The following is a 26374-nucleotide window of genomic DNA, read 5'->3' as shown; positions in this document are numbered from 1 at the left end:
GGTATTTTTATTCTAGCAACCCAAGCTGAATAAGACACTGACCTCAACTAAACTAACATATCAGGCCTCGTGTAAAGTATTCATTGCTTCTTGCCCAAGATGCACTGATCAGTCTTGGCTAGGAGGCTTTGTTCTAACTCCCATGAATTTCTGTTCCAACAGACTGAGTTCTGCTCTTAGTTTTGATACCTTGAGTTAATCCCAAACCTGTTTATGCCAGTTGCCCTTGCTATTGGGGTCATGTGACTTAATGAAACCTTACAAAAACTGATGAAATGTAGAAAGGGAAAAGAAAGATATCTGTAAAATCTAGGTTAAATGGAAAAGACTCAATGTAAAGGGAAGTCACTTAAAAAAAAACACTGTCAAATTAGGCATGGGCAAGATAACTGCCAGATCGAGATACCAAAAGTGTGGAACTCAAGAAGGATTCTGTACTCAGATTTCTTCCCAAGTGTCTTTGCGTTTCTGCTCCACTTTATGTAACAAAAAACTATAAATCATCAGTGATGTAATATGGGTGTGGTTTAGGCAGAAAGACATGTCTTACCAATAGCATCATTCATCAAAACATTGGCAGCCAAATGTACAGTTTTACATAAGTACATTCTAAGTTATAATTAATTCAAGATATGTAAAATATGTATTTTTTATGATTCTCCTCCTTACTGACTTTTTGTTTGAGCCAACCTCAATCATACCAAATAAGAAGGATCCTACAGTTTTATTATCACCAAAATCATCAATATTATCATAACCAAAGTGATGAGGTAGATACTACTGGTATCTCCCTTTTGCAACTGAGAAAATGGGTTCAATAGACTTGTTCAAGATCATTTAGCAGGTAAGGTGTGACTTACTCAAGGTCACTTAGCAGATAAGGCTGGGTATTTGAGCCTAAGTTTGTCTGATGCCAAAGCCCACATCTTATACTTTCAGTGCCCCATGGGGTGGACAGTTCACACCCTCAGACCACAGCCTGGACCCCCAGATGTTAATTAGTCTCTGAACCCTGCCCTTGCCCACCACCCTCCTGCTAGCTTCTGACCTTAGGGCCTGGACGTCCTGGGTAACCTGGGAGACCCGGCACCCCAAGCTTGCCCTGCAGAGAGAATATGGGACAAAGGTCAGAGACTGCAACTTGGAGGTCAGTGGGGGAGGGGTAGGAAGGCTCGGGCATGGTTGCAGGGGTAGGAGGGGGCAATTCAGGGAAACATGGGTTCAAGTCCTGGCCCCTGCCTGCTAGGGGCATGTCCTTGGGCAACTCATTCAACCATTCCAAATCTCAGTTTCCTTGTCTGTAAAATGAGGGTAAAAACATCTGTTGCCTGTGGTGGTTATGGGGATAAAAATAAGATAATGTGCATGGAATTGCTCTGTAACGCTGAGCTGGGGAATTGAAGGAGCTGAGAGCCTCCTGAAGTTGGAGACAAAAGCCCAGAGGGCAGGAGGCAAAGGGCCAGGGAACACCTTGCCTGCAGGTGAGAAGCTGCAGTCTATACTGGAGGGGGTGACCAGGTCCACTCACCTTCTCCCCAGCTGAGCCTGGGGGCCCCTCCTCACCAGCAAGCCCCACCTGCCCCTTCAGCCCTTCAGGACCATCCTCTCCCCGAGGACCTGGGGGTCCGGTTTGCCCCTGGAATAGAAAAGGAGAAGCCCTGACATCAGTCCCTTTGTCATTCCTGTCTTTGCCCCAGTTCACCCCCTCCTTCTCTTTCCCAAGTCCCCCAGATCCACCAGACTCCTCCTCTGGAGGTTGTCTTACCCAATCGCCTTTAAGCCCCACATCACCCTTGAAGCCTGGGAAGCCATCCTCTCCCTGGGTGGAAGATAGTACAGAGATCAGATGTCAGAGCTTCAGGGAAGGGACACAGCCAGAGCCCAATTATTAGGGCTCCCCCCTCAAGGAATCCCCTCCCTTCTCACCTTCTCTCCTTTCTCCCCCTGGAGGCCGCGGTTGCCAGAGGTACCCTGAAAAATATAAAAGCTCTCAGGTCCCCCCTCCCCCCCACTTAAGAAGGGCCCCAGACTCAGTCCCCTGCCCTGAAACAGCCAGGAGAGTCCCAAGAGGATGTCAGACTGGAGGAAGGGGGGTGAGGGTCAGCCCCAGAGGAAATTATCTTTCCCCAGAGTCTGCTAGTATGGTGTGCAAGAGGCTGCCTCTCCCCGGCCCCTTCCCACTGGCAGCCTCCCAAGGTCATCTGTGTGGGGGAGTGCAGGCAAGGCCAAATTTCCAAGTAATTGATTCCCATCTCCCGGGGACACTGTGTCCACAGTTCCTTCTGGCAGGAGAAAGAGGATGAACATTCCAGGCCCCGGCTGCATTCTAAAGGCAAAGGAATGTTTCCCATTGTGCTGGCTACAATGCGACTCTGTGCCTGGCAACAAGGGGAGTCTGTGCTTGGCTACAGCAAGACTGCTGGGTGCAAGCCCAGATGCTGCTCACACCAAATTCTGGGCTTGGGCCACAAGAAAAGCTGCACTTGGCTACAATGTAACTGAGCTCAGCCACTAAAATGAAATTGTACTTGGATACAATACAACTATGTTTTCACAATAGCATGACTGTTTCCAGCCACAGGGAGACACAATATAACCGAACTCAGTGACTACAACAAAATTATACTTGGATACAATATAACTATGTGTTTGGACAATAGCATGACTGTCTCTAGCCACAGGGCAATTCATTGACCACAATGTAACTGAGCTTGGTTACAATTGTTCTCTGGCCATGGCTACCACGTAACTAGACTCAACAACAACATAGCCTTCAACTATATATAGAAAACCAGGCCTGGCTACAATGGAACTCTTGAGTTTGGACACCCACAGGATTTTGTGGCCAGCTACAATATAACCACCTTCTTGGTTATAGTGTAACTAAGCTTGTCTATAATGCAAAAATATGAGGAGCCAGCTCTTGGCTACCATCAAACTCTGTTTCTGGACTACAGGTAATGGATACCTGTACTTGGCTACAATGTAACTGGACTCAGCTACCATATAGATGTGAATTCCAATGGCCCTGCACTTGGTCAACAGTGAATCTCTATTCAGTACAGCTCTCAGCTTGTCCTAGCATTTCTGGGCTTGCAGATTGTATGGCTCTGGGCTTGAGCTTTAAAACAACCCTCTGCTTGATTACAGTGTGCTGACCTGGACCTGGATGTGATGTGTGTGCCTACAGTGAAATGGGTTCAGCCTCTAATGGGTTTAACTATTCTCATCTGCAAGGTGACAACCATACCTTAATGTTACCCTTTGGCTTTTCAGCTCCAAAGTAGCACACACCCTACTATATATTGTCACTTCTACCACACCTTGCCTGGCAGACTGATTCCTCTCATCACACATACAGAAGTTTCTGATAGAGCTGGCTCCCGGAAGTCAATGCTGATGAATCAACCCTATCTGCAGGGAATTGCCTGGCAGTCCAGTGGTTAGGGCTCCACACTTTCACTGCCGAGGGCCCAGGTTTGATGCCTGGTCGGGGAACTAAGGTTCCACAAGTCGTGCAACATGGCCAAAAAAAAAAAAAAAAAAAAAAGCTCTATCTGCAGGCCCCAAGTATCACTTACCTTCACACCCCGAGGTCCAGGATAGCCCGAAGGGCCTGCCGACCCTGCTGGACCCTGAGATGGACATAAGATGAGCGTCATCCTGCTCTTCCCCCTCCATGTTCCCAGTGCCCTCATCTCTCTTCTCATTAATAGCCCCTGACTCCTGGCCCTGCCTGCCAACCCTCATCCCCAAATCAGCCCCTCTCCAGGTCACTCACCTGGGCCCCTTTCTCTCCTGTTGGGCCCTCATGACCTGGGTGACCCTAGGAGATGGATAAACATTCTAAGTTGTCAGAGACCTGATATGCCATCCAAATTCCCAAGCCTCCCCACTTCTCCTTCCTCCTTCTCCCAGAATCTAGTTCTCACCAGAGGGCCATCAGATCCTGAGAGGCCTGGAATTCCTGGGTTCCCAGGGGGACCCTGAAAGAAGATGAATAGTAGGAGGAGACAGAGGGTCTCAGAGCCTGGCATTCCACCAGGAACGTCCCTACTCAGACATACAGCTACCTCAAGGTTAGAGAAAAACCAGATCCTACTGGCCAGGAAATCTATCCTCAGCTCTTGCAAACTTGCTGTGTGACCCTGGACAAGCTCTCTCCCCTCTCTGTGCCTCAGAAATCCTCTGCTTCTGGGAGGGCTGAGACAAGGGATGTAAAAACAGTGTGAGAGACATGCTGGGGTGGGGGACTCCCCAGCCGCACCTCTTCCTTTAGAAGCACCTCCATCCCACAGCTCCACCTGAAGAGGTGTGGCATGAGGTGACCCCCTATGTCCTGCAAACCATTGACAAGTCCAGAGGCGGGCACTTGGCCCAGATAAGCCAATCAGATTCTCTCCTGAAATTTTGAGGTAAGGGATATCTTGCCTCATAGAAACTAGGATCAGATGGATTTGGATAAAGAAACTGTAAGGTCATAAGGAACTGGGGACTGAACTAGTGACAGAGCAGCACAAGAGTGTGTAGAAACAGAAGCTGGGGTAAGAACAGGCTCAGATGTAAATAGAAAGAAGCCTGTCTTTCAGGGGAGATGGAAACAGATGCGCAGAGGAAGAAAGATGACGCCACAAGACCCGAGACAAAGGGATTTCCTGGCCCATGAGTCTTGGTAATATTTTCTATGACTGGCTTCTGCGGGTTCCCCTCTCTCCTGACAATATCCCCTTATGATCTAACCTTGGTGCAGTTCTGTTTCTGGCCATCAACCCTTTCCCAGCAATGACACTTGGTAACTCTGAGCTTATTTAGGGAATGTTGCAATTTATCATTATCCAGGGCTTACAAAAGGGGCCCTGGTGGGAAGATTTTCCTGCAGGCAGAGTTGAAGGGAAAAGATGTTGGGGGAGGGGAGGGGAGGGAGGGAGAGTTGTCACTCACCTTCTCCCCAGGAGTGCCAATGAGTCCCTGGGGGCCGGGGATTCCCTGGAAACATTTTTTTAAAAAGAGAGAAGGAAAGCATGAGAAAGCGGCAGCAAGTGCAGAGCCTGGGGAAGCCAGGAGTGGTCTCTGACCTCGGCTGAGCACCGCTACAACCCGCCCCTTCTGTCAGCAAAGATAGCTCAAACCTGGGACCCGGGATTTCCCTGCTGTCCTGGGGGGCCTGGTTCTCCTGGAGGACCCTGGGGAGAAAGTGAGGGTTCTGTGAAGCTGAAAGGGGTTATGGTGTTGCGGTGTCAGGGAAGTTGAAATGGGGGATCATGGGAGTGGACAAGGATATGGGCGGTCCTAGGGTCAGAGTGTCAGAACGCATCAGGGATCGGAACACATACCACATTTCCTTTGGCACCTGGAGGACCATCACTTCCAACTACACCCTGGGGGAGGAGAGGGTGTGAGACCAGGGCAGACCCATGCGCAGGAGCCTGCGTCTGAGACACTGAGGGGCACAGGTGAAAAGCTGAGTGGGCAGAGAATCCAGGCAACAGAAATGGACATGCAGAGGAGACAAAGGTGAGAAAAAGACACACGGGATGTAGCAAGACAGTGACATTCTCACCGGGCGTCCCAGGGGGCCAGGGGAGCCTCTAGGGCCAATCAGTCCTCGGGGGCCCTGCAAGGAGGTAGGAGTGTTATTCCAGCATCACTGCTCTGAGGTCCTATGAGTCCTGACTCCCTCCCCCGTGCCAGGCAAGGGGCCCAGGGGTCCCTGATACTCACCGGCTCCCCAGCCTGGCCGGTGGGCCCCGGAGGGCCCTCTGCTCCCTGTGGGAAAGCATATGACTTGGGGACGGGGGACGTATAACCCTCATAGAATCACCTTCTCTCACATCGGCAGCCCCTTCCAGGGGATCTCAGAGTCAGAGTGTGTGGCAGGATCCAGCCAACTGAGTATACGTGATTTGATTCAAGCCCCTGACCCCAATCCTGGACCTGCAATCCTGGGTTTAACCTCTTAACTCTAGTCCTAACCCCACAACTCTCAGCCTGTCTCTTTGAGCCCCACTGGGGTCTCCTGACTCTCCAGTGCAGACCTTCACCCCTCCCCCAGGCTCCTGAATGCTCTACTCCGTCTGTTCTGGCTTTCTAGCTTCCAAACCACTCCCTAACTCTCTTCCAAACTTACCTTCTCACCATCCTCTCCTGGGGGGCCAGGTTGCCCCACATGACCAAAGTCACCCTGGAGTGGGGAACACAGAGGGCAGTTCAGAGTCAAAAAGTGGAGACCAGCCCCCAGGAAAGGAGATGGGGTATTAAGGGTGAGGACTCAGACCCAGGAATGGAGGCTCTGATATTGGGGGTGGGGAGGGTGTCATGAACATTGGGAGGGGGCTTGAATATGGGGGAGGGGTCTCACACACTCACCCTCTGGCCCTTCTCTCCAGGCAGCCCTGGCAAGCCATCAAAGCCCTGATCACCCTGCACAAAGAAACATCAGCTGAGGGACTTCCCTGGTGGTCCAGTGGGAGAGACTCCGTGCTCCCAATGCAGGGGGGCCCGGGTTCGATCCCTGGTCAGGGAACTAGATCCCACATGCGTGCTGCAACTAAGAGTTCGCATGACGCAACTAAGACCCGGCACAGCCAAAATCAATCAATAAATAACAAATATTTAAAAATTAATTAATTAAAATAAATGGGAAGAAAAAAGAAAGAAAGAAACGCCAGCTGAGCTTGGAATCCTCTACCCTGACAGTCCCTCCAAGTCCCAGTCCTGGCCCCATCACCTACCTTAGGTCCTGTGTCCCCTGGGAGGCCTCGAGCCCCATCTGCTCCAGGGCGGCCCTATGCGGGAGGTGACATCATCAAGATATCTACTACCATGTATCGAGCACTTTCCTCATGCAGTGTCTTACGCTGGGGGCTTCTGTATGTACCAGTTTAACCTCTTAAATATATCTCAAACCCATCCATTATTCTTTAGCCCTAGTGCCCTTTCTCTAGTTCAAGTTACCATCACCACAAAAATTAAGAACACTCATCTTCAGTCTCCATTAATTTCCCTGCTGTATGTTCCTCATGGCACTTTAAAACTATCTGGAGGACTTCCCTGGTGGCGCAGTGGTGAAGAATCCACCTGCCAATGCAGGGGACACAGGTTCGGTGCCTGGTCCGGGAAGATCCCACCTGCCGTGGAGCAACTAAGCCCATGAGCCACAACTACTGAGCCTGTGCTCTAGAGCCAGCGAGCCACAACTACTGAGCCCGTGTGCTGCAACTACTGAAGCCCACACACCTAGAACCTGTGCTCCACAACAAGAGAAGCCACCACAATGAGAAGCCCGCACACCGCAACAAAGAGTAACCCTTGCTCACCACAACTAGAGAAAAGCCTGCACGCAGCAACAAAGACACAACGCAGCCGAAAAATAAATTTAAAAAAAAAACTATCTGGAATTATCTTGTTCATCATTTCCCCCAATGTGCCAGTCTTTTCTTTTGCATGTGCTGTTCTTTCTACTTGGAATGCCCTTCCTCTCCTTTTTCCCTGGTTATGCCTCAGATCTCAGTTCAAGCATCATTCCTCTGCAAGTCCCCCCAGACTCGGGGACCTGGCCAGATTCCTTTGTCACACCCTCAGTGTACTGTCATTCCCTGTCCTCAGTGCTCTTATCCCACCAATGACACCAGCAGACCCTGGGAGCACAGAGCTGAGGCTCCTGTTGGGTGTTGGGAGATGGATAAGGGATGACCTGAGGACCTACGAATCACTCACCATCTTTCCCTCTCTGCCAGGGGGTCCAAGAGGTCCCTGAAGTCCTCGGGGGCCCTAGAAGAGAAAGGAAAGGAGGAAGAAAAACGTCAGTAATTGCAAGGGTAACCCCAGCCCCTTTGCCATTTTCCCCAGCTAGTACTTTGTCCTGTAGCCCTGTGAGAAGACCCTTCCCATCAACCCTGTCCCCACCCCCACCAATCTCACCTGTGGCCCCATTTCTCCCATCTCTCCTTTCAGACCTGGATACCCAGGGAGACCCTTGGAGGAGGAAAGATAGGGTAATGCATTTAGCGGGAGTTTGAGTTAGAGTCATCTCCACTGATGTACTCCCCACTCCACTCAGCCGCCTTACTCACCATGGGGCCTGGGCGCCCAGTGAGCCCCACCAGGCCAGGGGGGCCTTTCATAGAGAGCTGAAGAGACAGGGGGAACAAAGCCATCATCAGAAGTTAAATAGCCACCTGTCTCCTGACTATTCACCATCTCCCATCTCTGTCATTCTCTCAATGTCCTCCCATCACCCCCTGACAGTCTCCCAATTATCCTCCACTCACCTGAGCCTGTTGCAGGACTGCCTGAGCCTGGGCCTGCTGGAAGGAGACTGGGGGTCCTTTGAGGGAGCCTCTTGCAAACTGGAACTAGGGGGCAACTAGGAGTGAGGGGAGACTCCAGGAGAAGCCCCCCTCCTTGGTGAGGATTCTACTCCCCAAGGCTGTGCCACCCTATCTCCCTCTTACCGGTATCATGATTACAGTGCCTGGTAGACCCCGGATCCCATCAATGCCAGGGATTCCTGGGAGGCCAGCGGGGCCCTGAGAGAGGGACAGAGACAGAGAGGGATGGAGGTAGAGAGATGGAGGAAAGGATGGAGGGAGGAGGGGACAGAGAGAAATGGGGGGGGAGGGGAGAGAGACAGAGAGAAGTGAAGGCAGAGAGATCGAGAGAGGAAAGGAGGGAGAGACAGAGAAAGATGGAGGCAGGGAGAGAGAGAGAGAAGAGACAGAAGGCGAGAGAAAGAGAAATGGAGGGAAGGAGAAAGAGTCATAAAAAGTGGAAGAGACAAAAACAGAAAGAGACAGACAGACAGACAAAAAAGAGATGAGGAAACGGGCACAGAGACATAGGGAGAAAGACAGAGATGAAAGACACTCAGGGATAGAGTCAGAAGGAGAAAGGCAGGGGATAGCCCCCCCCCACCCGCTCCCAGAGACAGAAGAGGAGCCAGAATGATAATTCCCAGAGCAGGAGGGGATCAGAGCCAGCTCCAAGACAATGTTCCCAGTCGCAGCCATGCTCCCAACTTGAAACCTCACTCCCCCAGGAGTTTACACCCCAGAGGAAGTCTCTTACCGGTAGACCAGGGTCCCCAGGGAATCCTGGGGGGCCAGGAGGGCCTGAGGGGCCAACCACCCCCTGTTGAGGACAGAGGAACAGAGGTCATGACAAATGCAAAGTTTGAGCCAGGCTGACTTCCAAACCACCACTGACACTGACCCCATGCTGACCTTCCTACCCCATCACCGAGCCACCCCTGGCCCCTCAATACTATACTGACACATATAAACCCCCAACTTTACATCTCAGCTCCTATTTTTACTCATCTTCTGAGCCTCAAATAACCAATAGTCTTCAAATGATCTGGCAACATTACACCCCAACTCCCCACCCCAGAGGATCAAATACCCCAACTGGAAGTAAAAGACAAGAAGAGGGGAATGCAGCCATGACTCACTTGGGGTCCTGGGCTTCCTGGAAGTCCCTCAAACTTCTGTCCCTGGGGGAGAAATAAGTGTGACCCCCATTCTAGCACAGACCCCGCCACCTCCTCCAGCCCCAGACCCCTCACCTGTTCAATCACGGCCGGTTCTCCTTTTTCTCCCTTCTCCCCAGCGCCCTGGGGCAGGGGATGGAAAGAGAAGAGGTGTGAGCCCTGGAACTCAGACATAGAACTCTCAGCTAACTTACCTCCCACTCATCACACACACACACACACACACACACAGAGGCATGCATGTGTGCACAGAGCCCACCCTCTGAGCTGTCTCTGCCTGTCCTTTCTTCAACCAGTATGTTTTGAGCAGCTCATGCTCCAGTTTCAAGCTGGCCACGCTGCAGCAAGGTGAACATGAACCCTGGGGCATACTGTGGAGTCCTAATCCTGGAGCTGCCTCTCAATAGCTGAGCGATGTTGGGCAACTTATTCAACTCCTATGGCCTCACCTGCAAAGTGTGTGGGTGAATGCCGCCTGTATATATCCCACGGGAAGATAAAGAAGCTAAAACAATGCTTAGCACATAACAGGCACTCAGAGTAAGATGGTTAGGATTATTCACCTTCTCCCCTGTCCAACACCAAAGCTAGGACCTAGACACCTTCTCTGTCTGCCTTATTTTCCTAGGCAATCTCATCCCTTGACTAAAGATAGCATCTCTCCGCTGATGAGTTCCAAGTCTTTATCTCCAGGCTAGACCATCTTCCTTGAACTCCAGAATTTTCTAACCAATCCCTCGCATTGACAATCAAACAAGGGTTGCCAGTTTAGCACATCCAAGATGAGATCCTTGACACTTTCCACCTGCTCCTTCTTCAGGCTTCCCCATCCTACTCAGTGATGCCACCGTGCATCTACCCAGTCATTTTTGCATCGTTCTCCACATACAGCAGCGAGAGCAAAATGGGGGCATGTCCCCAATCTGTCCAACTTTTCTCTATCCCCACCGCCACCGCTACAGCCTCCACCCTCATCCAGGTCACCACTCTGTTTTGCATTGACTACTGGTTTCCCTGCTGCCCCTCTGGTTCCCCCTACAGTCCACATGCTGTTCAGCAGCCAGACAGAGCTTTGAAAACTCCCAAGTCAGGACATATTCCATCTCAAGTGGCTTCTCATCATGCTTAGACTAAAAACCGAATGAATCACCCTACCCACAGAGCCATTCATTAGCACAATGCCTGTCACATTAGCATAGTATCTGTAGATAAATATTTGTCAGCTGCACTGGGGTGGTGGGAAGGCATTCTAGGCAAGATAAAAAGAAAGCAAAAAAGAGAATGCAGCTATGTGTGGCTCCAGGTCGGAGTCCCTCCCCCCTGCACCTAACCCAGCCACCCAGACGCACAGGAAAGATCTGGAACTCAGTCCTCCATGACTGTTCTGCTGCCCGGAAGTGGGGGCCCATGGTGGGACCACCTTCTCCTTCTTCTTCTCTGGCTAACTCAGTCTCCACGGTCCCCAGTTCAGTTCCATTGTCAGGGTCCAAGCTCTCCTGAGGACATGGGGACAGACCAAAGTTTACCCCTGACCTCTTCGTTGTCTGCCACCACCACTGTCCCAGGACCTTCCCTTCCAGCCTCGTCCACTTCCCACAACCTCTAGGACGGTGACGTTGCTGCCAGTGGCCACAGTTGTGGTGATGACCAGAGGCGTGGGAGTCGGAGGCAGAGTTGGAGCTGGTGTCTCTGTCTTGGGGATGTCAGTGGAGGTCTGGAGGAAGGACAGAGAGGGTACCAGGTCTGCGGTCAGGACAATCAAGACAAAAGGGAGACGAAGGAGGAGACAGACTCTCTCTCCCAGAGCACCCAGTCTAGGGAGGGGGACAGAGGAGGATTCCAAAAAACACATCAGAGGGGTATGGGGCAGGGGGCTGGCCAGTGCAGGCGAAGGTGTGCTGGCTGAACAAGGACAGCCAGCAGGGGGAGCCCTTGTGTGTGGAGGAGGGGCAGGGCTGGCAGGGCTGGCAGGGCTGGAAGGCAGAGCGGGGCTGGCTCCAAAGCCCGGGGGTCAGGGTCAATGGCCACCACTCAGGGCCAGACTCCCGGAAGCCTATCCCGTACGTCCTCTCCCAAGGCAGATCTCAGCAGTCGGTCAGCCAGCCAGGCCGCAGTCAGAGAAGGAGTGGGAGCTCCTCCTGGCCTGGACAGCTGCAGAGGAACTGGGCCAAGGGCGCAAAGCAGGTGATGGGGGCCCAGGTGAAGGCTAAGGAAGGGGCTGAGAAAGGGTAGGCTACTCCTGGTGTCTCTGTTCTAGGCTGAAGTGATAACCCTCTTTCTCCCCACTGATGCGGCGAGCAGATGTAGTGCAACCAGTGACCCTCCAACCAAGGACCCCGACCAGTGGCCCACACCAGGGACACCTACCCAGTGACCCCCAATTATTCCTACAGCCGGTGACCCATTAATGACCCCCAATTAATGACCCATGACAAGTGATCCCCACTAAGGAACCTAACCAATGACCCATACACACCTACTAATAACTCGAATCATTGGCCTCCCACCCGTTATTTCTATAACCAGTGATCCATCAGTGGCCCCCTAATTAATGACCCCCATCAATGACTACAATCAGTTACTCTCCCATCCAGTGACCTCCCCAACAAATGACCCCACCCCACAATAAGTACTAACTAGTGAACCCCGATAAGCCCTACCAGTGACCCCTAACCAATCATTCCTCCTCACCAGTGATCCTCCAACAATGAACATCCGTGAGTGAGCTCAACTAGTGCTCCCCATCAACGACCCCCAAACAGTAATTCCACTAACCAGTGACCCATCAATGACTTCCCAACTAATTACCCATCAGGGACTCCCAAACTAACTATCTCATCCATGATCCCCTGAAAGGCACTCCCCCAACTACTGACCCCAACTGGTGACTCCACTAGTGCCTTCTAATCAGTGGTCCCCCACTGATGACTTGCCCAACTAGTGATCCTCAGCAATGAGCCCCACACCATTAACCCTAAACTACAGACACCAATAACACCAACGGCGGCCTCCATCAATGACCTCTAACAGTGACCTCCAACTAGGAAACCCCCAAACATCAACCTCAGTCAGTATCTTTCTACAATGATCCCCCCTAACAAGCAATCTCTATCAGGGAGGCCAAATAGTGTCCCCCCAGTTAGCGACCCCCAATGAATAACCCTCACCCATGACCCCAACCAGTCAACCCCAAACAATGACACACTAACTAACGAACCCATCATTCACCCCAGCTAGTGGCTCCCCTTAAACAGTAGCCCTCATCAAGAGCCCCCTAATAATAAGGTACTCAACTGGGTGTGCCCCCTCTCTCTAGTCCCCGCGCAAAACTGGAAGTTGGGAGGGAGATATGAAAGAGTACCTAAGACAGGACCAGACCCCCCGACCGTGATCGGTCAGCTGAGAGAAGTCAAAGGTCAGTTATTGAAGACAAGAGGCAGAGACCTTGGACGAGGCACAAGGGATCAGTGGGGATCAGAGGTCAGAAGCAGGGCGGTCAAAGAACAGAGGGGAGAGATCGCAGACCCCTTACCTGGTTCTCCAGGGAGACAGGAGGTGGACTCAGGGCCAAAATTTCCTTGTTCTTCTTCTTCCTGCCCTTCCCCTTACGACCTCGCCCTTTCTTCTTCCCTTTTCCCTTCCCCTTCCGCCGAGGGGGAGGGGTTTCTGGCTCCCCCTGGGGTACCTGGGAAGAGGACTCCAGTCGGGTCCAGATTCCCTGAGTGGAGGCCCCATCACTCAGATCACCTGGGGTCATGCTGGCACACGGTCCATTGGTCCTATGTTTTAAAGCCAGGGCTCACTCAGCCCTGGGACCTGGGGTCAAGGTAAATCATATGATGAGGGGCCAAGGGTCAGTTATGTGACCTGAAGTCAAGGTCATTCATGCCTAAGAACAGTTTAAGGGTAGGGGTCACTCAGCCCCCTGGATAGGGCTCAGAATTCATTCATTCCTGAGACCTGGAGCCAGGGATGACTCAGCCAGCTACCTCAGGACAAGCCCCTTACTCACCCCTGTGGCTGTAGGAGCCAGGTCGTCACAGCCAGGAAGGTACTGCTCACAGGCTCGGAAGGCAGCCTGAGGGTCTGAGCTTATCAGCAGCTCCTGAATATCTCCCTGGGGAGAGAACGGGGGTCGGGGAAGGGGTCTGCAGGCTGACTCCGACCCCCATTCCAAGCATCAAGGTCTGGTGTTTTTCCACCCAAAGCATGCTAAGTATAGGGAGGGGTTAGCCCCATTATAGCCCCAGAAATCCTTCTGCCCCAAAAAACTGAGAGGAGGAAGATTCTATCAGGGTGACACCAAACCACAACCACAAGCCACACCCCACAACATCTGTCCCATCAGAGGCACATTTGTTCCTTTGCTCGCGGCACATGGTGACACCTACTGTGTGCCAGGTGCCCTTCAAGGTACTATAAGGAGGGAAACAAGATGATGAGGTCCCTGGACTGTCGTGGCACACATAACAACCACCACATCGAAAACACATCTGTCACAGAGCCACACGACTCCACGCCTTGCTGGCATCACACACCATCACAAGCAACAGCGCCGCCACACGTCACAACCTTATCCTCCCACCATGAGCCAAGTATGCACCATCGCAAATGATCAATTCACGGCTTTACAGTCTCACAGGCGCACGCCACAAAGATGCACCAGGATGCCTCGTGCTCCCTTCCTCAGCTTCCTGGTGCTAAGTTGAAGCTGGATAGTTCCCTTCTCCGTTCTCTTCTCCAGATTCAGGCTGTGGACAAATCTCCCTCCTGCCTTCTGCCTCAGTTTCCCCCATCGCTGAAGCGCTACCTCAAAAGTCTCCTCCCCGAGGTCCTGGGTCCCCAGCACCGTAAGTCCAGCTGTGCTGATGAGTCGAGGTCCCTGGCTCAATACGGGGGGCTGAGCTTCACAGTCAGCCACCAGGGTCACCGTCCCACCATCCACACTGACCGCCACACGGTGCCACCTGCAAGGGGACAGTCTCAGTGGGGGCGTGCTCTCATCTCACCTCTCCTGGGACTCCCACTCTCCCCCCCCCCCCATATTCACCTGCCATCCGTGAGGTTGACCTGCTGGGGGAGGGGGCTGAAGGAGTCACCTAGGAGGTCCAGAGCCGGCCCCAACGCCAGGCCCAGCTGCCGGACACCGCCCTCATTGTAGACGGATAGAAGGACAGAGTGGTTGGCTGGCCGGCCCCGCAGAGTGATCAGCACGGAGAAGTTCTCGGGAAAGTGCCCAGCTGGGAGGGCAGAGGGAAAGGGGCAGCTCAGACGGCCCGACTGTGACCCATGCTCCCGGGATGAACCACAGCCCCTCTCACCCTGACTCACCTTGAAAGAGCTCCCACGTGGGGACACCTAGCGCGCTGGCCTTGCCCACCCCGAATGCCCGGTCGCCCTGCGGGACCCTCTGGGGGCAGAGGCCGGGACCCTCGGGGAGCCCAGCCTGCCCCCCCCGCACGCCCAGGGCCTTCAGCACATCCACAGGGTCTGCTACGGAAAGAAGCCAGGGTGCGGGGCAGTTACAACAAGCCCAGCACTCTGCGTGAGTGGCTCGGGTTTGGGGGACTCAGCCCCCACCCCACCCCCACCCCGGCTATGTCTGTGACTCAGGGGGAAGCAGCAGTTCTGGGACACATACCCCCCTCACCACTCCACAGCTGTTCCAGCCTCATCAGCCTGTTGACTCCTGTTTTTTTCCCTTGGTTTTTGGTGAGAAAAAAAAAAGCTGACCTAGTTCTGGGATGAATCAAAGCTTCCTGGCCTGAGCCCCAGAGCCAAACTGTCCCCCTCTCCACACTCCCCCGCACCAGCTCCCTGGGGCTGCTTCCCAGGCCTGAAGCCCCCTTGCCAGGGGAAACCTGCTTAGAGAGGAGGGGCTCCTTGCGTGTGTTCTCCCCACCTCTTCCCTGGGCTCTCCTCCCTCTGACCTCCTCCTTGACCACCATCACCCATGACCTCCCTCTGACCACCACCTCCCCTGACTACTTCCCTCTGACCTCCTCCTTGAGCTTCATCACCCATGACCTCCTCCCTCTGACCACTACCCCTTTGCATTTCCTCCCTCTGACCATTCTTTCTCTGATCCCCACTGATTTCTTCTGGCCACCCCCTCTGACCTTCCTCTGCCTGACCCTGACCACCTCCCTCTGACTACCACCTGACCTCTTCCCTCTTCCTATTGCAGTTTCTTCCATCTGACCTGTGGACCTCCCCATTTTATCACCCTCTCTGACCTTATCCTCTGATCACCTCTCTCTGATAACCTCCTGACCCCCTCCCTCTCATCCCAACAAAGGAAGGGACTGGTCCAGTCAGATCCTAACCCAGGCCGTCCTACCAGCCCCACCCGGTGCAGCCTGGCCAGTGTTAAGTGGAACCACATGGCTTGGGCAAGGGTGGGCGGGGTCTTCCCCTGAGCCCCAAACTCCTGCCTGATCTCCCCTCCCCCCAGCAGACTGTCCCACTGACCCCCTGACCCAGCCTCTTGGCAGGAGCCAGATTCTGCCATGACCTCACCCCGGGGGCGGCTCTACTGACTTCACCATTGGGATCCAGGGTGGGGGGCCAGACTTGTGGGAGACAGGGGTTTGGATGAGGGTTCCCCCATCCCAGCTCCTCCTGGGTCAGACCCCTCATTCTCCAAACTCTCCAGAGCCCTGTTCCAACCTCAGCTCTCTCTTGCCCCGAACCTCCTTTTGCTTTTTTTCTTCTCTCCCCCTCCCTGCCTTCTCTCTGTCCCACTTTCTGTGTCCAACTCTGAATCAGTCTTTCTCTCTCCCTCCCTCTCTTACTTCCCAGCTCTCTCTCACTCTCTAGCTCTCTGTCTCTGCCTCTTGGTATTTCCCTCGGTCTCACATCTGTTTCTCTCTGCATACCTCTATCTCTGTGCCTCTCTATATATATCTCTGTGTGTGGATTACTCCCTCCATCTCTCTCTCTCTCTCTCCCTCAGCACCCACCCCCCTAACCCTGCTGCATCCACCGGCCCCATCTCTAATTGCCTGTTCTGTGGCTGGGCTGTTATTAAGAGGTATTTGGGTTACAGCCCCCTGGGGCTAAAATCTGGGCTCCCAGGCTCTGCTGACCACAAGGGTCACTCCCCCATGGAATGACCATCCCAGCTGCCCCCTCTCCGGGCGGGGGCCCAGGGGAGGGCTGAGATCCATGATTCCACCCCGTGTGGCTCTCCCAGGCTCTCCTTTCACCCAGACTCCACTTTCTATGCTGTGGGAAGGGGTCTCTGTTTGACCAACTGCTCATTAACATTTTAAAAGTCTTTCCCAGCATCTAACCCAAATGTCTCCTGCTTCAATCTGTGTTCCTTCTGTAAGGACCTTTCAGAAACCAACTGCCTTTTCTTTCCATGGCTGGCTTTGTGACAAGGAGACACACAAGAGGCATTGAGTCCTGCCTACAGGGCCAGGGGGGGCGGCAGTCTGTCAAGTAACCGGCTCGCCCTTCCCCCACAGATTCTCCCCTGTGCTGGTCAGGACCCCAGGGAGAGGCTAGGTGGGGTCTAGGATGTGGAAGAAGGCAGGCAGGGACCAGGCTGGGACATGGCTGGGACCCTCTCAGATGAGTAGGAGAGCCTAGGTGTGAGTGTCTGTGCAAACAGGTACGTGTGCGATTGTGTACATGCGTGAGACTGTGCAAGGACGTGTGTGACTGTATGGACTGGGGACTAGCTGAGCGTGTGCTTTGTAGCGTGTCAATGTCTGTGAGTGTTTGGCCTATGATGGAGGGATTAGGTGCAGTTCTTTGACTTGTCCTGGGGTCCTGGCAGTGAGCTCGAGGTCCTGCAGGTGATGAAGGGGAGTCTGTGATAGTAATAGCTCAGACTTGAGATGGAGGAGTGTGGTTATAGCGAGAGTGTGGCCAAGTCAGCGAGTGGGTGACTGGTTGAGAACGTCGACTGCATTGTATGGATGCCAGTGGAAGCATGTGTGAGAGTTTGAAAGTGTAGGTGGGTGACAAAAGCTGTGACCGTGTGGCGGGTGGCTGATGGGGTTGCCTTGGCCTGGGCACCAGGTGTTTAACGTTCTTCGTGTCCCAGGGGCCTTACATTCTGAGTGCGTGCCTGAGATCGCACGACCATGTGGATGTGTGACCGTGGGAGTGGGGCATAGGCCACTTTGGGATTATCCGCGTAAACAAACACCACACCGTAGCCACGCTACCTCTCTGGACTGCAGGGAAAAGGAGAAAGTGAGAAAGTGGGGGTGGGTGTGTTGGGGTCCTGAGTTCACCTTAGGGAGGGATTACGGGGAGGGCCTGACCTGGGGTATCTCAGACCAGGGAAGCCCCCCTCAATCACCACTTGAGGGACCACGACCTTCCCGAACCCCGGGGCGCCCCCGACCCAGAACCCTGCGGGGCGGGGCGCGGCGTCCAGCCAGATTCGTGCAGCTGGGCGTGCGTCAGCGCTGACTCACCCGTCCGGCGGCCCCCGGGACCCCTGGGGGGGCCCCTGAGAAATTCCTCAGAAAAAACACCCGAGGCTCGCATAGCTTGGGGGAGCAACTTCCACTCCCCCCGACCCCGCCCGTGCTCTGCCCCGCCCCGCCCCGCGCCCCGCCCCGCCTCGCCCCTCACCAAGGCCCTCCCGAGGCCCTGTCCATGGTGCTGATCCCGGCTCAGGGGAGCGCGGGGAGGGGGCAGGGGGGCAGAGATGGGGGGGAAAGGAGGTGGGCGCGCGCTAATTAGGGGCAGAGGAGAAAGAGGGGGAATAAGGCGAAGCTATCTGGGGAGACGCAAAGGGAGCTCTGAATCCCAGATCAACCCTCTCCCCTATTAGTCTCCGCTCACCATCCACCGTCCCCCTGAGAATCATCCTCATGGGCAAATATTTGGCCTCCCAGACCACAACCACAGCCCTCAGAGGGTCACCCAGAGACACACAATCACACGCATAACACACACACGGTTATTCTCAAAATCAGCCCCACACACAGACACACACTCCCCTACCCACAACTCAATCACATACTCGCCCAGGGGCCATCCCATCACCCAGATGCATACAATCATCGTCACCTCCCACACCCAGCACACACAGAGTTTCACTCCAAATGGCCGCATGCACATTGTTACACACATGTATACCTATAAATTGCATTCATTCCCACGCACCCACCAGGAAACAGGGTCACACGTTTCCCCGACTCCCCCCACCCCCAGCCAAACTGTCACACTCACAAACCGCCCAGAGTCAGACACTCGCCCCCCAATACCACACCGTAGCCACGCGCAACGTGCACGGCCCCCATGCACGCCCCCGACTCCCGACTCCACGCCGTCTTTGGGGACCTCGATGGATCTTGCACTCCGGGTCCTATTTTCTCCCTCCCGGCTCACCGGCCTGCGTCCGGGGGAGAAGCTGCAGAGACACCAGGAGCAGGCAGAGGCCGGCCCGCGGCTGGCCCAGGCCCCGGCGACTCCCCATTCCCGCGGGACCCACACTCAAGGCGGGGGGACCAGCCGGGGCGGCTGCGGGGCGCGGCGACTCCACGGGCTCGGGGCACTCTCGCGGCGGCCGGCTCCACTCGGGATCCACAGGAGACTGCCCGAGACCCCGCCCTGGCCTCGCCCTGCGCTCCAGCTCCGGGCCAGGCGGAGCTCGCGGAAGGGGGGGTAGCTGACAGCTGGTGGGTGGAATTGGGAAAGTTTGCGCTGAGCTCTGATTGCCCAGCTAGGGGTGGAGCCCTGGGCCGGGAGCTGGGCCCTTCTTGCCTCACCCCACAGGGTCGGAGGAGGGTCACTCCCACCCACCCTGAGAATCCGGGGTCCCAGCCTTAGCCCAAACCCTTTTCTCCTAACAGGCCCCGTCAAAGGAGATCTTAGTCCCATTCAAACCTTCAGCCTCCATCCAGGCCCCGGAATTAGGGGGTACAGCTTTATACCAGATCCTTTCTGTCTCAGCCAGGCCCCCAAATTCTGATGCCAAATTCTCACCCACCTGCCTGGTCCCACAATAAGAGGTACCGACCTCACTCCATACTTTCCCTGCAGGTCCCTAAATAAGGGATCTTCACCCCACCTCAAACTTCACCCCAGATTCCAAAATGGGGTTCCTAGCCCCACCCCCAAACCCTCACCACAGATTCCCAAACACAGTTCTCACAGTTCTTTCAACCCCCAAAGTCTTAGTCTTCAAATAAAGGCTCCCACCTCCATCCCCAGCCCTCTTCTCCCTGACTCAGGCCCCAGATGGATGCCCCAGCTCCATCCTCACACATGGCCCATTAAATCAGGGAGTATGGCCCCACCATAAGCAGGGCGCTGCCACAGGGAGGGGTGGACCCCTGCCATTCCTGGGGTGAGGCAGAACCCCCCCCACCCCACTGGGACCCCCCCACCCCCATGTGAGGATGCCCCAGCGGGTCAGGTCAGGTGGAGCTGTCTGTGCAATTGAACAAGCACAGACATGCAGGATCTGAAGGAGATTCTGCAAGGAGGAACCCAAGGGGCATATCCCGGGCCCTGAACTGCCCACTCCCCCCGCCCCAAGGCCAAGAGGGAGAAGCCGGCAGTGTCTCCTTCCCGGCCTCTGGCTCCTCAGACAAAGAGACTCTGTGTCCTTAGGGAGGAGGGGGTGGGGCCCCATCTGGCCTGAGGGGGAGAGGGGGGCCCTGAGTAGGGGGGAGGAGAGGGGATCTCCCCAAGCTGCTCCTCCTCCCTCTCCAGGGACATCAGAGACTAAGACTTTTCTAGCTAAAAGACTCATAAAGTTCCTGCCCTGCCTTGCTCTGTCGGGAAGTTCTTCCTAGAGTCTAATCCCACGTTCTGACATTTCTGCCCATTCTCTTTGAACGGACCCTTCTGGGACCACACTCTTGGTCACCTCTCTCCAATCACAGATTCTTTGCCCAGAGTAGAGACAGGAAGAGAACACCTCCACTTATTCCCCACACTCCCTGAAACTGCCCCCAGCCCTGGATAATTTATCATCATAACAAAAGCCCCCAGTTTTGAGTGTAGCAGCGAGAGGAAATTTTCGACAGATAAGAGGAAGGGACTATATTGAAGTTAAGGGATTCCCCCCAGCTGCCTGCCCAAAGTCAGTTCATAACTGGGGGCTCCCAGGGCCCCCTTCATCCTGCAGGGAGTCAGGTGGGGGGTGCTTAGGAGGGGACAGATGAGCAGATAGATGATGGGTGGCGGGAGTCAGGTGCTGGCCAGCAGAGGTCACGCGTCCAGGAAGGGATCAACATGGCCGACTCAGCCCGGACTGTACTGATCTCAGGATGCTCCTCGGGGATTGGCCTGGAGCTCGCAGTGCAACTGGCTCGTGACCCCAGGCAGCGCTACCAGGGTAAGGGGACCAGGCTGAGGCTGGGAAGGACAGGGATGGGCATGGCCTCCCAAGACCCTCAGCTCTCCCAGCACTATTTCCACTGGTCCATGACTTCGACTGCATTTGTGGGCTTGGGGAGGACCCAGGACACACGGAGGCCCCCTTCCCACCTCTGCCTGTGAATCATCCCCTCATCCAAAGAATATTTCTAATGCACCTATTGGGTGCCAGATTCTAGGTGCTAGAAACACAGCTGCGAACAAAATAGACAAAAATCTCTGTTCTAGGTAGATTGATGTAGTGGGGGAGGCGAGGGAGAACAAACAACAAACAGATTTTTAAATTGTATTATGTGGCTGGTGCAGGTAAGTGGTCAGAAGCAAAATAAAGCAAGTGGGGTGGGTGTGGGTGATATTTATTTTTAGAAGGGCTGGCTGGGGAGGGCTTCTCTGAGGTTTCACTTAGTCATTCCCTAAGAGTCCCCACCCCCACTCCTCCCCAGATTAACGCTCCAAGATAAGCCTCTTAAGTGACCCTGACCTTGAGGGTTTAAGGAGGAGAGGGCTCTAGGTCTAGAGACTTGGCCCCGTGCCACTCTGGAATCAATGGCCCCAATCTGCACCCCACCCATGGGAACCTCTGACCCAGAGCACACTGGAGTCAAGTAAGCAAAGGGCCGTTACTTAAGAGGAGGATGCAGGGGTGAGGGCATTGCCCCAGCTGGCAGAGTTGCTTCTCCCAGCCCTCTGCCCTCTGTCTTAGAGACATGCACAGCTTTGGGTCTGACAGTCTGGGTACCAGTGTGCAGAGAGGTAATTGTGCAGTGTGTGTCCCTGTGGGCTGGCAGATGAGTGTCTAACACTGCTGAAAGATGATGCTTATTGACTGCTTGCAATGTGCCAGGCTTCCATCTAAGTGTTTTGCATATAGAAAGTCATTTAATCCCCACATCACCTCGATAAGGTGGACACTATCATTTGCTCCATCTTAGAAATGATGAAACTGAGGCACCGACTGCCAAAGGTCCTTGCCCAAACTTACATGCGCTCACAGACAACATGCAAATGTGTCTGTGATTGTGGGTGCAGGCGTTGGGGAGGGGGGGTGCAAACATGTGTACAGGTGCATGAGCTCAGCACTCAGACAAACCCAGGTTGAAATCTCAGTTCTCACACTTGCTAGGGGTGGACCAGGCAAGAAACTTCACTGTGTTGAGCCTCAGTGTGTTAATGGGGATAATAATATTACCTACGTGTTCTGATTACTATTGCTAAAAGCAAATCACCCCAAAATGTATGGCGTAAAACAGCTGCAATCATCTATCTCTCATGGCTTACAAAGGTCATGCATCTGGAAGGGCTCAGCTGGGCACTTCGGGCTCAGGGTCAAAGGCTCACAGAGGAGACTGGAACATGTCAGGTCTGGGCAGGCACCTCTCTCTCTTCCAGTAATCTCAGGGCTCCTGCATGTGGTCTTTCTATCTGGGCTAGCCTGGGCTTCTTCCCAGCATGGTGGCCTCAGGACAGCTGGGCTGCTATAGGGTGGCTGAAGCCTACAGTGAGTATTCCAGCAAGCAAAGCAGAAACTGCAACATCTTTTCCATCCTCATCTCAAAAGCCACACAGTGTTACCTTTACCATAGTCTATTGAGTCCCAACTAGCCACAAGATTCAAGGGGAGAGGAATCAGATTTCATGGGCTGATGGGTGAGCAGCTAGGTTCTAGAAGAGCATGTGTGATAAAAGATGTTGAGGCCATCTTTGGAAAATAAGTCAATGACCTAATCATAGGATTCTTGTAAGGATTAGAGTTAGTGTTTATAAATGTGTTTAGCATATTATCTGGCATATAGTAGGTGTTCAATAAATCGGAACCTATGTTGATGATGTAAATGGGGCTATTCATACTTGCATGTGCATATTTGCACATATGTTGACTTTAGGTGTGCATGCGTTTCTTTTCTCAAGCCATCTGTTCTATATTTATTTTATCATCTTACCTACTGGTTTTGAATTCCATGAAGGCAGGGACTTTATCTTATTTCATGCAATAGCCTCAGCACCTAGAATAGTGCATAGGGTGTAGTAGATGCTCAATAAATGTTTGCTAGATGAGTGGATGGATGGATGGAAGTATATACAAATATCTGTACACAAGTATGCATTTGTGGTTGTATGGCGAATGTAGGTGTATAAATCTGTGGGTCTCCGTTCCTCTGTGACTACTCGTGTAAAATATCACAGGAATATGTAAGTCCACACACAGGGTAAAGGAACCTAGTGCCTGCTCCAACTCTGTTCTCTGTCCCCAGTGGTGGCCACCATGAGGGACCTGGGAAAGAAGGGGACACTGGAGGCAGCTGCTGGGGAGGCTCTGGGTCAGACCCTCACCGTGGCCCAGCTGGATGTGTGCAGTGATGAGTCAGTGGCCCAGTGTCTCAGCTGCATCCAGGGAGGGGAAGTGGACGTGTTGGGTGAGTCTGAGCATCCCCTGGGGTCACTCGCCCCCTCCCTGGCCCAAGCATAGATCCTTATCACAGCAAGTTCTTTCCAGTGTCTGGGCACTAGCTGTCTTCTTTCCCTAATAACCTCTGACCCTGGACAGAAGGGGTAGATCAGTTGGCTAAGAGCCCAGGATACCATTCAGTTTATTAGAGATACAAGAAATATACTGAGACCTGGGGATAGGGTGGATTTTATCGAATAGAAATTCTCACATATGGAGAAAACCATATGTGGTTGGGAAAATTAATTTGATGAGTCATTGTGGGAAAGGAGCATGATGAAGAAGCAACTCATGGTCCCTAAACGGTCTTCTAAGGAGGGTGTGGCTGTTTTGATGCAATTTGGGGTCAGAGCTGAATTGCTCATGCATTAAAGTGGAGGCTGTTCTCGGCAGCCCTCTTCCCCACCCACGGCTCAGAGTCCCCTATAGCAAATGCTGAACTATATTTAAAGATTATCAATGCTACACATTTGTCCACCCAGGATACCTTGGACTAGTCCTGAACTTGGAGTGGGGGAGGGGTGGGATAATTTAGGGAGTGTCCCTGGGGGAGTGACACTAGAAGGGTTGGGGGACTTCAAAGTAACCCTCAGCCCTACCCCCTTAGTGAATAATGCTGGAGTGGGCCTGGTGGGGCCCTTGGAGGGGCTCAGCCTAGCTGCCATGCAGAACGTCTTTGATACCAACTTTTTCGGGGCCGTCCGTCTGGTCAAAGCTGTACTTCCTGGCATGAAGAGGAGACGACAGGGCCACATCGTGGTGGTCAGCAGTGTCATGGGGCTGCAAGGTGAGCCCTGGGGATGCACCCCTGGGAATTCTCCCAGCTTCTGACCCTCCCCCGACTGGAAGGTTGGCAACTAGGTTTTAGCTCATATTCCCTAAATATGCCTGCATTGAGAAGCATTCTGCAGCTCAGGAGGAAAAAGTTCTGGGATAGATTAACTATGTCTACCATGGTACAGGAATAGACAGGGGTGGTATAGATGCTGCCAAAGGCCATCCACATCCATTATCAACCCCACTTCTGGAAACCTCCAAAAATTCCTTCCAACCATCCCACAAAACTCAAAGGAACCATCAGCACTCCTCCTGAGACTCCTTCTTGCCCAAACACCTCCCACCAGGCTCCAGAGATGTCTAGATTTGGGACCCTGAGGTTCTGCAGGAAAAAGAGCAGAGATCGACTAATGATGTCTGCTATGGGCCTACTATGGAGGCCATCTACTTGCCATCCTTTCTCCCGGTCCCTTCCTCCTTGAACCTCTCTAGACTCCCTTCCTTTCCCTGGAAATTTCCTCGGATCTGCCCCCCTCCCCAGCAGTCCCCTAAGGAATCCACCCTACTTGTTACCCTGTCATGGAAAAGCTGCATTTACTCAGCCCCATCCCTTCAGCCCCTCTTCCAGCTGAACCTCCTGATCTTGGAAGGGAGGGGGACACATTCACTGCTCAACAGGGACCAATAAAGACCTTGGTGAATGGCGCTTGCCCTTGGGGAACCTGAGTATCCCATGCCCAAGTGGCCCAAGGGTTTAGAGGATAGAGGGAAATAGGAGACTTCCCTGGGCTGAGGGTGGATGGAACACTGCCAGGAAAAGGTGGGACCTGGCACCCCAAGACAACCTCATCCTGACCCCATATGCTCCCATCACATACACCCATCAGGTAGGCCCCAGATATGCTCTGATCCCTAAATCCTCTTTGCTCTGTCTCCCAAGACCCCATCCCTCTGGACCCACAAAGCCCATCACCCAGACCCCCAAAGAGCCCACCTTCCTGTAATCCTCTCAGGTGTCGTGTTCAATGAAGTCTATGCGGCCTCCAAGTTCGCCATGGAGGGATTCTTCGAGAGTCTGGCTGTCCAGCTACTGCAGTTCAACATCTTGTGAGGCGGGCACTTGGACAGTGACAGGGGAATGAAGGCAGTGATGGGACAGACAAGGGGAGGGGAGTAGCGAGGAGATGGGGGAGCAAGGAGGCATGAAACAATGATGGGAGAAGCAGGGGAGTGAAGAGGAAAGATGGACGGTAATGGGCAAAATGGGGCAGCGAGTGTGTTGGGGCTCAAGACCCTCTCCTCCTACCCCTGTTCCCAGCATCTCCCTGGTGGAGCCGGGCCCGGTGGCCACCGAATTTGAAGGGAAGCTCCTGGAGCAGGTTTCCACAGCTGAGTTCCCAGGCACTGACGCTGACACCCTGAACTACTTTCGGAATTTGTACCTCCCAGCCTCCAGGGAGCTCTTTCACTCTGTGGGACAGAGCCCACAGGATGTGGCCAAGGTGAGTGGGGGGCCCAGAGCCCCAGGACATGGCTCAGGTATGTGAGGGGGCCCCTCCCGACAGAACCTCCCTCTCCTTGGGTCCCAAAGCTCAGGGCTCTACCCCACAGGTAATTGTCAAGGTCATCGGCTCAGCCAGACCACCCTTGCGCAGACAGACCAACACCCGCTACACTCCCCTGATCGCCCTCAAAGCCATGGACCCCTCCGGCAGCCTGTATGTGCAAACCTCCCATCGCCTACTCTTCCGCTGGCCACGCCTCCTCAACCTTGGCCTTCGATGTCTGGCCTGCAGCTGCTTCCGTACCCCAGTGTGGCCCCAGTGAGCAGAGCCTCACCCAACCCTCCTCACCCCTGAACAGCCAAGCCTCTTGGGTTCACATCCATCTCAGGCCATACAGACTCTTCACTCATTCATTCATTCAGCAAACTCTGCTTGACCCATTCTGTGCCTGGGCATTGCTGGGACCCCAGAGAGCCCTCAGCGTCTAGACACAGACCCCTCTGCGGTCAGGGCTGGGGCAGAGAGAGGGGACCCTGGGACTCTGGAACCCTGGGCTGAGGAGCCCAGATCAGAGAGCTGGAGTTGTGTCTGGGAAGGCAAGGGAGGCTTCCTGGAGGAGGGGGCATTTTTGCTGGACCTTGAAGGATGAGACAGACTGCCTCAGTCAACCTCTGGACTTCGTTATCTTCGGTCTGTGGATTCTGGGATGATCCAAACATCCCCATCCCTCCTCCCCGCCTATACACACAGCCAAAGCTGGTTTGACTAAGGGGTCTCCAGACTTTTCTGGTCACATACTCCATC

The 26374-nt window shown here is 53.8% G+C and overlaps 2 protein-coding genes across 7 annotated transcripts in view; one reads left to right on the top strand and one right to left on the bottom strand.

Annotated features, from left to right (window-relative positions):
* Positions 1-19035, bottom strand: part of COL5A3 (collagen type V alpha 3 chain) — a 37877-nt gene extending 18842 nt beyond the window's left edge. For 2 of the 6 annotated variants that reach the window (XM_059918479.1, XM_059918476.1), the window contains exons 1-31: positions 18845-19032; positions 14819-14980; positions 14538-14727; positions 14298-14454; positions 13500-13604; positions 13020-13172; positions 11088-11201; positions 10837-10983; positions 9563-9610; positions 9449-9490; positions 9067-9129; positions 8454-8528; positions 8271-8354; positions 8073-8129; positions 7921-7974; positions 7717-7770; positions 6732-6785; positions 6367-6420; positions 6128-6181; positions 5722-5766; positions 5561-5614; positions 5334-5378; positions 5130-5183; positions 4942-4986; positions 3933-3986; positions 3782-3826; positions 3582-3635; positions 1927-1971; positions 1766-1819; positions 1529-1636; positions 1049-1102 (exon numbers count right to left, since the gene is read on the bottom strand). In XM_059918479.1, the coding sequence (XP_059774462.1) occupies positions 1049-1102; positions 1529-1636; positions 1766-1819; positions 1927-1971; positions 3582-3635; positions 3782-3826; positions 3933-3986; positions 4942-4986; positions 5130-5183; positions 5334-5378; positions 5561-5614; positions 5722-5766; positions 6128-6181; positions 6367-6420; positions 6732-6785; positions 7717-7770; positions 7921-7974; positions 8073-8129; positions 8271-8354; positions 8454-8528; positions 9067-9129; positions 9449-9490; positions 9563-9610; positions 10837-10983; positions 11088-11201; positions 13020-13172; positions 13500-13604; positions 14298-14454; positions 14538-14727; positions 14819-14980; positions 18845-18932 (2412 nt within the window). In that variant the 5' untranslated portion in view covers positions 18933-19032. Of the gene's footprint in view, positions 1-1048; positions 1103-1528; positions 1637-1765; positions 1820-1926; positions 1972-3581; positions 3636-3781; positions 3827-3932; positions 3987-4941; positions 4987-5129; positions 5184-5333; positions 5379-5560; positions 5615-5721; positions 5767-6127; positions 6182-6366; positions 6421-6731; positions 6786-7716; positions 7771-7920; positions 7975-8072; positions 8130-8270; positions 8355-8453; positions 8529-9066; positions 9130-9448; positions 9491-9562; positions 9611-10836; positions 10984-11087; positions 11202-13019; positions 13173-13499; positions 13605-14090; positions 14168-14297; positions 14455-14537; positions 14728-14818; positions 14981-18844 lie in introns of those variants that run through there. The other 4 variants (XM_059918475.1, XM_059918477.1, XM_059918480.1 and 1 more) reach the window with 3 other exon arrangements.
* Positions 19036-20698: 1663 nt separating this feature from the next.
* On the top strand, positions 20699-25892 carry RDH8 (retinol dehydrogenase 8). Its single transcript, XM_059919837.1, has 6 exons — positions 20699-20801; positions 23095-23256; positions 23896-24075; positions 25079-25172; positions 25384-25567; positions 25677-25892. The coding sequence occupies exons 1-6, from the start codon at positions 20699-20701 to the stop codon at positions 25890-25892; spliced, it is 939 nt and encodes a 312-aa protein (XP_059775820.1).
* The last annotated feature ends 482 nt before the right edge of the window (positions 25893-26374 follow it).

This window comes from Balaenoptera ricei, chromosome 3 (assembly GCF_028023285.1).
Source record: "Balaenoptera ricei isolate mBalRic1 chromosome 3, mBalRic1.hap2, whole genome shotgun sequence".
NCBI classification, from domain to species: Eukaryota; Metazoa; Chordata; class Mammalia; order Artiodactyla; family Balaenopteridae; genus Balaenoptera; species Balaenoptera ricei.
The sequence above is the reverse complement of the archived record's forward strand: the minus strand, read 5'-3'. Positions and strand labels throughout refer to the sequence as shown.

What these genes read in the sequence shown, in the direction of transcription:
- RDH8 (XM_059919837.1), top strand. Translation starts at nt 20,699, where the DNA reads ATGGCCGACTCAGCCCGGACTGTACTGATCTCAGGATGCTCCTCGGGG. An exon ending in CAGTGTCATGGGGCTGCAAG is followed by an intron (nt 24,076 to 25,078) that starts GTGAGCCCTGGG and finishes TAATCCTCTCAG; the next exon opens with GTGTCGTGTTCAATGAAGTC. An exon ending in CTACTGCAGTTCAACATCTT is followed by an intron (nt 25,173 to 25,383) that starts GTGAGGCGGGCA and finishes CCCTGTTCCCAG; the next exon opens with CATCTCCCTGGTGGAGCCGG.